Source organism: Crassostrea angulata, chromosome 7 (assembly GCF_025612915.1).
Source record: "Crassostrea angulata isolate pt1a10 chromosome 7, ASM2561291v2, whole genome shotgun sequence".
Classification (NCBI taxonomy): Eukaryota; Metazoa; Mollusca; class Bivalvia; order Ostreida; family Ostreidae; genus Magallana; species Magallana angulata.
Window position 1 is genome coordinate 19,050,595 of NC_069117.1, and position 11,386 is coordinate 19,061,980.

General features: G+C 32.3%; 1 protein-coding gene across 1 annotated transcript; it reads left to right on the forward strand.

The window, feature by feature from the left end:
- The first annotated feature begins 4,289 nt into the window (after positions 1-4,289).
- LOC128156986 (uncharacterized) lies at positions 4,290-9,991 on the forward strand. Its single transcript, XM_052819334.1, has 7 exons — positions 4,290-4,371; positions 4,927-5,146; positions 5,294-5,487; positions 5,762-5,868; positions 6,488-8,576; positions 8,691-8,870; positions 9,053-9,991. Exons 2-7 carry the CDS (start codon positions 4,927-4,929, stop codon positions 9,890-9,892), a joined length of 3,630 nt encoding a protein of 1,209 aa, XP_052675294.1. The 5' UTR covers positions 4,290-4,371; the 3' UTR covers positions 9,893-9,991.
- The last annotated feature ends 1,395 nt before the right edge of the window (positions 9,992-11,386 follow it).

Genomic DNA, 11,386 nt, shown 5'->3' on the forward strand with positions numbered 1-11,386 from the left:
TAACTTACCCTAAATTTAGCAAAATAAAAAAAACGTGTAAATGAGTAAAAATAAATAAACGTTGTCGTTGTTTTCTCTAATATGGTATGTAATAGGTTTAAAAAATCCATGGTTAGAGTAGTTAATCACGCTTCCGCGTATTTAATCCCCACTCGAATTGTTTGAAAGGTAGTAAAGGCATACTTAACCACCAGCGTAAATAGCTACTTTTACAGTCTCAAGAAATTATAATATTACGATACATCACAGTCTTTGGCTGATATAAAATATAGTTACATTTGATTTAACTGTTCAACACATCTTTCTCTTCTACGAATAGACAATTGTTTGTGAACAGAATGACATTGTGAAAAAAATCAGTTAAACTGGTTAAGAATATAAAATTGCAATTAATCAGCCGTAAATATTTTATGTACAGAATATTTTACAACATATTTTAATTACTGCATTATTCGGTGCACATCTTTTTAGAATTGCGGTCTTAACTGTTCTATGGCATACAGAACTTCAATCTTAACGTTAAAAGCTAGATGTAAATCACAAGGTTTTTTGATTGTGAATTTAAAATTATTATTGTAATTAACTGCCCTGCCCTGCGCTGCTTCTTGAGCGAAAATTTTTAATAAAAATGTGGCATGCATTATATTATAATTTTATTTTTAGAAAATGATACATCTGAAATATTCCTTTCCTTTCAAGCACAAGGTCCAAATGTTTATCATATATATTCTTTAATATATAAATATAGTCAATATCTGATATAATATCATCAAAATCTTGTTACAGAGAAAGATTTGCGTGAAAAAAAAAGACAATAGCCATCTCAAAAATCCATAAAACGAAATAAAAATTCACGTCTATATCATAAAAAAAACCCAGGAATATGTTTTATTTCTGGCACTTTAAATTCAATATTTCTCATAACACGATGAGATAGGGATATTAGAAATGTTATGAAATTTAATATATTTTTGCTCGAATAAACCGTAAAGATGTATAGTCGTTTTATATTGCGACGAACACAACAGAAATCTACTTTATTTCTTGACTGTCAAATCGAATCTTTGATTGACATCGATCATATCATGCTCCACCGTTTAGAGATGCAATAATCATTGAATGATTAATATTCACATATTAACTTGTATCATATCTTTTATCAAGAATATTTTTTCAGCAGAAATAAATGAACGCCATTTCCAGCTGTGGGAAAGTTTTTGTTGATTGATTTACATTGCAATGTTCCTAGAGGTTTAAAAAAACTCGTCTAAAAATAATAAAACGAAAATAAATAATGTTTACTTTTGATCTAGAAATAGTTTCTTGTAATTGATAAAAAAAAAGGGGGGGGGGGGAAGGAAAAAAAATTACCAAAAGAAGACTTTTAATTTTATAATAATAAATCAAACACATATAAGCATTAGAAAATAAAATCACAGAAAGTGTCAAAATTAAGATTTACCTATGCATATTAAATGTAAAATAAATAAATACAATAATCATATGGTGCCATATTTATTTAATAAGTAATAAAATCCCCCTCTCCAACACACAATTAAAATACCCATGTATGTATATATACGTAATGCTGTATCAAAATCTTTTTCCATTAATTTTTTGCACCGTGATATGCAAATTGTTTGCATTTAAAGCGTTAGATGTAATGGCACAATGTAACACTTTAAGACGGAATAAACTAATGAAGAAATAGTACGTGTTTTGATATAGCTTTTTTATCTTAAAGATACAGAAGGTTGTGAATAATTATCATAATTAGACTAGTCCCTGTAATATATATATATATATATATATATATATATATATATATATATATATATATATATATATATATATATATATATATATATATATATATATATATATATATATATATATATATATATATATATATATTAAATTTCAGGCCTTATGAGATATTTCTAAGCAATCTTGATCAAAGTAACGATCATATTACTTTATGTAAATAAATATTTTTTACATATATTTTAAAACTCAACCTTGTAGAGTGTTTGGTAAATAAATGCAAAAACTGTTCACATAAATAAATAAAAAACTGTATTTATCTTTTTTACTGTTGATCGTCACTTATAATTTGATCCTTAATAAACTCTTCATTCTATACATGTAAGTATAAAAATATTCTACATCAACGATATAGATTTTTCTTATTGACGTATGAACTCATTTTTCCAAAATTGAACTAGAATCATGATTATCACACTTACATCATTTAATGAACCAATGACGTTTAACTTACACAAACAATATTAGTCATATTTATTAATATTGCACGTCCTTATTACACAATTTGTAGCGGATTTAATAAGCTCGTCAATCAAATTGTTTGGATATTAACAGGAAGAAGGGGGATGAGAATGTTTCTTTGAATAGAAAAACTTTAATGTTAGATGAACAAACTACATTTATCTGACTCAATGCACTTCACAATTCCAGTAATGAAACCACTTCATTTGATCATTCGGAAACGTATATCTGTAGGCGTTCTGTATACAAAACATAAATGCCTTTGAACACCACACCTTGTACAACTTTTGGAATTTCGAAACCTTTTGATAAATATCCTTTTTTTTAAATATCAAAAACACAATCATCAATTACCAATCTAAATTATTATTATGTACACGTTGTTAGTAAAAGAAAAGTAAGATGATCATACATGAGGATATAATTTAAAAAATTCACATCTTAATTAAAGACCATGTCCCTAGTTTTCAATGTACTTCTCAAATACGATGACTCCTAGCAAAATGTTAATTATTGATGGTTTGAAGAGAACTTAAGAAGGTATGGGACATCTGTCATTATTTATTTGGATTAAAGTACATTACAATTAAAAAACTTTTATCGATTAAGAATTATTTTGGAAATTCTTTGGAAAGGTAAAAATTTTAAAATCATGACTTACAGATTCGTAGTGAAACATCTAATTCACTGCGCTACGAAGTTATGTGACAATTATGGGAAGAGAGACTTTCTAAGAAAGACATTAGAATTTTTTTAATTTTTCATACATAATGAATCCTTGTTTCTGAATTTGAAGATGGGGTTTTGCCCGAAAAGTACATTAGCAAGAAACTGAAATATCGATAATTATCTGAATTAGTGTTTAAGTTAGGAGTCGTAAAAATTGATAATGCACTGAATTTAATTAATTTACAGAACATTTAATTATAATAGCAAATGTTCTTGTCAGGTGCCCTTTACTGGTTAAAGGAAAATAAAAGTTTGTATAGGATCTTTAATAATCACATATCTAATTTGATGTGTCGTATATTGCTATCAAACCTCTACCTCTCACTTGTGAAAGGGTGAATATGCATAATTTGGTAAATCCATTTTTACCAATGGTATTGTTCTTGAAATGTCTTTAATTTAAGGTAATATCGAAGGATATTGAGGGATATATCATTTTCTGTTCAAAGATGTATGATGTAAATTCGTACCGAGTTACACGAATGATACGGGCGTGGTTTAAAATTGCTGAATCTTCCTCAATGCTTGTTATCACTAAACGTTTATGAAATAGTGATATTTTGGTAACGCATTCCTAGAATATCATATATGTATATGCAATTTACAATAGCCGAATGTTGTCGAAACAGCACTGTACGTTTTACTATAGTTCACCAGTTCTGGTATCAAACATCAACGATGTATAGTCATCGAATTTATCAAAACATACAATGCAATATACAATACATAGGAATCAATTGAATTCAGTGCATTATCAATGTACGTCTTGACTCTAGGTACATTTTTTTCCTATTTTAATTGTAATAATACCACAGATCTTTTTTATTATTAATCATTAAATTGTATAGTTAAAACGACTCTTTGTCTTCCTTCTAAATGAAGTCTAAAATTCGAGCAGTCATCAGAATTTGACATAACACAAAGCAAAGTGTTTTACATTCTAATTTCATGAAAGGACAATTTATAAATGATTGAAAATCAGTAAACGAATATTGCATGGACTTATCATGATTTCTTCAGCCACTTTTGTAATATAACCCGACGTCTAAGCTGTTTACCGTGTGATTTATAATTAAATGAAATCTGCATTAGTCTGTTGAAGGCTTATATTCAAAAACATTATTATATTCCAGTTTTGATTGCAGGATTTAAGCTTGGCTGTAAGCCTGTATATCACATTTAATTTTGCGTCATCAGATTTTCCTGTTCAAATACACACAACATTTAAAATGTTAATTATATATATTCTTTCATAGAATAAATATATATCCCAAGTGTAATACGTCACCGCGAAAGTGATGACGTCATCTTTCTCAGAGCTGCACCAAGGAGGAAGACGTATTGAGAAGCGGCAAGGTAATATATTTTCTTATATTAGACAGTAGAGCTGTCTGTTGCCGATGAGGGCATTGCCGATGAGGGTTTATATATGGCCAGTGGGTCTACAGTTAAATATCAATCGCTGAGGATTGATTTTTGAGTGAAATTTTAAAATGATGCGGCGTCGATGAGGACGACCGCATGGCATGGCTGGTACTGGAGGTACCATGAGGGCCAGATATACATAATCAGCGAGGTGGTAATAGATTGTTTACCGCCAATGAGGGTCTTGTTAGATTAATTTTGGTGATGTGATTAAATGGTATAATTTTATTGAGACTGTCGATGGATGATTGCACTGATTTAACATGGATTTTATGAAGGTTGTAAATCGCAGATAAAACGTATGCGATGAGAGATTGGATAATTTGAGGGGAAAAAATGTATTGTTAAAAGTAAATAATAACATGCATACATGTGATGTTAATTAATTGAATCTCTGATTTTTAATTTTGTGGCCGAAATTTGTTGATATGTACGGATCTATTTATATATTAGCTTTTTAATTTAACTTCCGGTTTGATGTTGTAGATGGTGTTACCTACTGTTTTAAAAAGAAAACATTCCCTGAAAGGAAAACAATTATTACCAGTTATCAGAAAGTTGAGGGATATTCAAGATGCGCATGGCATTAAACAGTTAGCTAGGACTTCTTCTGCAAGGCGTACCGAAAATATGTCTAATGAGGATGTATTGAAGGCTGTTGAGGATTTAACTGGAGAAAACGGGACCGGGTTACTGGAACTGGCAGGTATTATTATTCACAATATAACAAAGTTCTGTCATGAATGAAGGAATGATATGTATGATATTACAGTGTAAATCTTTAATTTATAAGTATAGAAGTTTAAGAACAAGTGATGCCATTTTATTGAATTAAATTAATTTAAAATAATAGGGAAGGACCCAAATGATGAGGATTTTGCAAAGTTACTACTCCATGTCTGCATATTACATGCTAATGAAAAAGGACAACCAGAAGGACAGGATTTGCAGGATCCAGAATTAGGTCACTCGTCAGCAACGACTGCAGATCGAGAGCAAGGGCCTACATGTACCTCTAATTCAAGGAAGGCAACAGACAAAGACCAGGTACTCTTAGTTAACGGATGAGTTTTTTCATCAAAGAGTGATTAATTATTAGTGATATGTAATTATGAGTAATTAATTATGTATTGTTAAATTATGCTAATATATTGATTTCTAACCTATTATTTTGCATTGATAGGGATTAATTATTTTGAATAAATGGTTAAACAATATTCACTTCAACCAGGTACAGTATTACTACTTATTATGATGTTTAACTGTTCTTGGGGGAAAAGGTGCAGGTACAGTGACTAAGGCCATAAATAAATGTTTAAAGGAGAGTGGGACCTCTGAAGTTAAGAGGGATAATACTTCCTGTAAAGAGGATATTCAGCCACCAAAACAGGAATCAGTTTTAGCAAATTTGTACCCACCAATGCCCATGTATTCAATGGGATTTCCTCAGCCTTATTCATATGCACCTCAATATGGAGGGGGATACATGTAAAGGTCAGTCAGACCCCAGGGTCAAGGGAGGCCTTATAGGAAACAGAGTATGGGCAGGGGTACATGCTTATTTTGTGAATCATCAAGCCACTATGTAAGAGATTGTGAACTTATGAAACAAGCGAAGAGAAAGTAGAGAATTTTCAGTGGAAAGTATGGGTTATTAGTCAGGTAGACTATAGGGGTCTCTAAAGTTTAGTGCCTTCAACATTACAATGTTAGGAATTATTTGGTTGTGAATTTCCCACATTTCTTTTAAATCATTGTGAAGATTTTATTTTCAACATTTTGTATGATTTTGAGATTTATAACCACAGTTTTTCATCATTTTGGGTTTATTTGTACTTTTACATGGACGAGGTAGTTTTTAAAAATAAAAAAAAGATAAAAATGGAATGCCTGACCTTGTAACCTGAAGAAAACTAAGTCTTAGTGGATTCATTCACGTAGGTTACAAGTGAGGGAGTTCCATCACCCATATGTCTCCCATGTTGGACTCTTGATAGTTTAACCATACATGTAACTTTATATTTACAGGGAAATAAAAAAATTATAGAATACCAGAATGGGAGAGAGGACTTGATTTTGATCCAACTCCTGTAGAACTAAGACAGAATTCATCATGGGTGACATTGGGAGGTGGGACTCCCTCATTTGTAACCAAACATCTTACAGCTGAGTCTGTCCTTCAAGGGGTTGATTTTGACATTAAAAATTTACCTTTGCGTGACCCAAAATTATATAAGTCAGGTCAGATACATCATAATATGGATCACTGGAATGAAGTTTTGAATAAGGGAGTAGTAGATGAAGATATTCAGTTTAGAATAAGTAGGTGGCTTACACAAGGTGTAGATGTTAAGGAATTCTTTTCACATTTCAAAGGAAACTTTAAAGGTCGTTCTTATGACAGTGATGAACCTTCAAGCATTTTCTTAGAAAATAGTATTAGTTGTAGGGATCACAAGGAGTTTGTAGGCCAGATTTTATATGAGAAAATAAGGTCAGGAGCCATAAGAGTTCTGGGGAAGATTGGTGAATGTGACATGCCTAGGGTTGTGATGCCTTTGTTAGTAGAGCCATCTAAACCACGGTTATGTTTGGATGGAAGGTACTTAAATTTGTGGATAAAAGATTCTCCGTTTCATCTTGAAACTTTAAATGATGTTCATAGGTTGATAGATTCAGAGGCATGGATGGCAACATGTGATGAAAAGTCAGGCTATGAACACATTGCTTTGTCCGAGAATTCACAGACTTATTTTGGGATTGAATTTGGTGGATTTATCATGGTTTACACAGTTTTGCCTTTTGGGTGGAAGGCCTCACCATATGTTTATCAAACTGTTGGAATGACAATTACATCTTATCTTAGAAAATTGAATGTAATAACAACTCAGTATATTGATGACCGTTTGATGATAGCTAACCCATCAGAGGACACTACTGACTTGGAAGCAAAAGAACATTGTTTTAGGGTGATATATGCTCTACTTCAAATTTTAACCCGTTTAGGTTACACAATATCACTTGAAAAATCATGCCTGGAACCCCAACAATGTGTACGGTTCCTTGGATTTTTGGTGGATTCAGTAAAGTTAGCTTATATCTTGCCAGAGGATAAAAAGTTTAAGTTTAGAGAGTTAAGAGAGTCACTTTTGGCAGGCAGGGAGGTTTCTATTCGAACTTTTCAGCGTTTTGCAGGCAAGTGTGTTTCGATGGGTCTTGCAATTCCAGGAGCTAAATTGTACTGCAGGGAAGTTAATAATGCAATTTCATGTGGAGTTAAAAATTCAAAACATATTGTCATAGGTGATGAATTGCAGGAAGAGTGGAAATACTGGCGTTTCTTGGACTCGTGGAAGGGTTACGCAAAGTGGAGGTCAGAGAGTCATAAGCAGGTAAATATTTCAACAGATGCTTCCGGCTACAAGTATGGGGCAGTAGTTTGTTTTCAAGGGGAAAAGGTTGAACTTGGAGATTTTTGGGAGACAAACGACAGTAGACCTATTCATTTGAAGGAAGCTGAGGCAGTCCTTCAGGTCTTGAAGTCAATGGAGGAAGTAATTAGAGATTCAAGGGTTGACTTACTGGTAGATAATGTTGCTGTTCTGAGTGTTTGGAACAATCAAGGAGGACGGGATAGATCTTTGAACAACATAACAAAACAGATATTTCAGTTGGTGACTTCTTGTAATTGTGATCTGCACATGCAATATGTATCCTCAGATTTGAATGAGGCAGATTCACCTTCACGTAGTCTTAGTTACAGTAATGCATGTTTGAATATTGGTTCATGGCAGTGTGTTGAAAGGCAATTTGGACCTCATTCAATGGACCTCATGGCTATTGATTCTAATGTGATGAAATCTTCAGGAGGTACAGCATTACCACATTTTACCCCATATCCTACCCCATATTCATCTGGTGTAAATTTGTTTGCTCAGGATTTGTCAGTGGTGGTTAATGCATATGTTTATCCCCCTTTTGCCCTTATACATCCGTTACTCTTATTTTTAAAGGAACAGAAAGTTGGTCTGTGCAACTGTGTCCTGCCATTGATCAAGCCTGTACCTGTTTGGTGGCCTTTTGTTCAAAAGCATGTAATCCAAAGTTTAGAGTTGGGGGCCCGGGGAGATAAGGCAGTAATAAGGGTTCCTTCTAGAAAAGGTTTCATTACTGATAATAAGGGTCTGAGATGGCCACTAGTTACATTCAGGCTATTGTTTACCTAAGCTGTTTGTTTTTCATTTTTGTAGGGAGAAAGCTTGGATCTGGTTAAGATTGACAAGAGGATTAAGGAATTGAATGACAAATCTTCATCATCTTTATCCAAGAGAAAAGATACTTTGAAAAATTCTCTGAATTTCTTTCTTCAACTATTGAGGAAAGATTGCACAATATCTAATTGTACCCCTGATGATCTAAAGCATTTTCTGGTATGGAAGGATGATTTTGGTAAAACACCAGTTCATAGAATAAATTGTACATTTTTGGGTACTAAAGAATTAGGAAGTTGTGAATGCCCAAGACGATTAGCAGCTGGGACAGTATCGGTCATGGTACAAAATTTGTCGGAGATCTTTTACGATAGTGGTCGCGGTAAAAATTCTGGGATGAGAGAAGTGATACAGGTAACCCTGCAGCGGCACATTGCATCAAACAGTATGTGAAACTCATTCAAGAGGAACAAGCGGCAGCACATGTAGTTCCTAAGCAGGCAAAGCCAATTTTTCTGGGTAAAATAAAAAGAATTGCCTCGTATATAGATAATGAATTGGGTAGGGTTGATATTACATTGAAGGAAAGATATGTGCTCCTTAGAGATCAGGCTTGGATGAAATTACAGTTCTTTGGGGGAAATAGGGCAAATGACTTGACAATGCTTGTAGGACAGGAGGTAAAGAAATTGGATGACAATTCTGGTTTAGTAATAAAACAGACATTTGGGAAAACTTTAAGAGGAAATAAACATAAATGTCATGTTTTTGTTATTAAGAAATGCAGAGACAAGACTGTTTGTCCAGTAATTGGTTTGCACACATATGTTCAAGGTTGTAAAAGAATGGGTGTGGATCTTGCAAATGGTTTTCTTTTTCGAGTTGTTTTAGAGAATGGTAGAGTCATAGGTGATAGAGTGACATATTCAGTAATGTATGAAAGACTAATTCGGTATCTTACTTTGTTAGGAATATATGAGGGTGAGACTCCTCATAGTTTTCGAGCCGGGTGTGCAGTGACTCTGGCCTTATCTGGTTCAGTTACAAATGTAAGACAAATGATGAACCATGTGGGATGGTATGGAGAGGGAACAGCAGAATATTATAGTAGATTGCCAGCTTTAGTAGAATCTGATTATATCGCAGGTAGATTAGCAGACAGTGCAGGTCAATGTGATTTTGTGGAAGATCAGTTCCAACAATATGGGGATTTTAATATTTTACAGAAAGCTTTTCATTAATGATAAGGCCTTTAGAATGTCGATACAATTTAGGGAATAAGAAAGATCCTTTAATTATCATCTACATCATATTAGGATTTTGTAGGACTGTTTGTTTTGTAAATAGCAATGACGGTTAATTTGTTGTTAACTAACATTTTGTAGATATGTAACAGCTGTATAACTTATAACAGTAATAAGTTTAAAGAATGTCAAATCTAAAATTTAAAAATAATAGATATAATGTTTTTTAAACAATAAAATTTATCCCATTTGAATAACTTGTGGGTTTTTTTTATCTTTAAGTTCAGGTGTATGTTAGAACAGACTGTTTGTAACTCAACATATTTTGTTTAGATTAATTTTATGATGATGAGTATTGGGAGGAGTGAAGGCACTTATGTTACAATGGTGATGGTCTAGGGAATGATAATAACTACATTTCCCAATACTTGAGAAGAACTAGAGCAGGAACGTATACACTTGGGATAGGTATAGAACCTTGTTCATGAGAATGATTTATATCTAAATTATATGACCCATGAAACTTTCACTTTTGACATATTAAAAAAAATATTTCTCGTGACACTTAGAAAGAGTAAGGTACATGCAATGATTTAGAGATCTACTTGTCATAAGCTGTTATGAGCAACAGTCCAAATGGTGTCAGAAATCCACGTAATTTAAGTAAAAATCTTCACACAGAAAACGCTTAAAATCTTTTAATAAGAACAATGTTTGTCTTGATTCGAAATTAACATAAGACATGTTTTACCTGTTTTGTATCAATATGTTCAAATATTAATGTTTTTATTGTGATTCTGTTTCGATTTTATTTTAAAGTATATTTTCGTGATTTTAGTGTATGGCACACAGGGGATTGGTTGTGTCCCTTTGTTTTTTTTGAATACATATCAATATTCCTACAGATTTTCAACAACAACAACTCATATAAAATTACAAATCGAAAATCCTAAAATGTTTACAATGGATCTTAAAATAATTTCTAGTACTGGTTAAAAATTAGAACAGGGAAACATTTAGTTTAATCAAGAACACCCGTCATTTTATGAATAATCAATATTAAAGATAAAAACTTCAAAAAATACAATCGCGGAAAGTGTCAAAATCAAGATTTAAACTATGCGAATGGAAAGTAAAGTTTAAAAACACCGATAACATCTCTTCTAGGTGTAGTTTAAAGGTTATATAACCCCTTCTCTCCCCTCCCTTACACACAATTTAAATATATACATATATTATTTGTTTAAAACCTGGCTTTTCAACTTTTTTTGCACCGTGAATTGCGAGAGATTTGCATTTAAAGCTCTACTTAGAGTTGTAGTGGCACATTAAAACTTTTAAAAAATATTTGAAAAACGTAATGGAGAAGCATCCCGTGTTAACAAAATAGTTTTTTATTTTACAAATAAAGAAAAATGTTATTATCAAATACAAATGGACTTAAAAATTACTGAATACATCCTCTCCCATCAATATTTTTATTTCAAGCTT

Bases quoted from the DNA above. Each gene is read 5' to 3' on its own strand.
- LOC128156986 (XM_052819334.1), top strand. From the start codon at position 4,927: ATGGTGTTACCTACTGTTTTAAAAAGAAAACATTCCCTGAAAGGAAAA. The intron at 5,488-5,761 runs GTACTCTTAGTT...AAATGTTTAAAG, and splicing joins AGGCAACAGACAAAGACCAG to GAGAGTGGGACCTCTGAAGT. The intron at 8,577-8,690 runs GTAATAAGGGTT...TCATTTTTGTAG, and splicing joins GGGCCCGGGGAGATAAGGCA to GGAGAAAGCTTGGATCTGGT.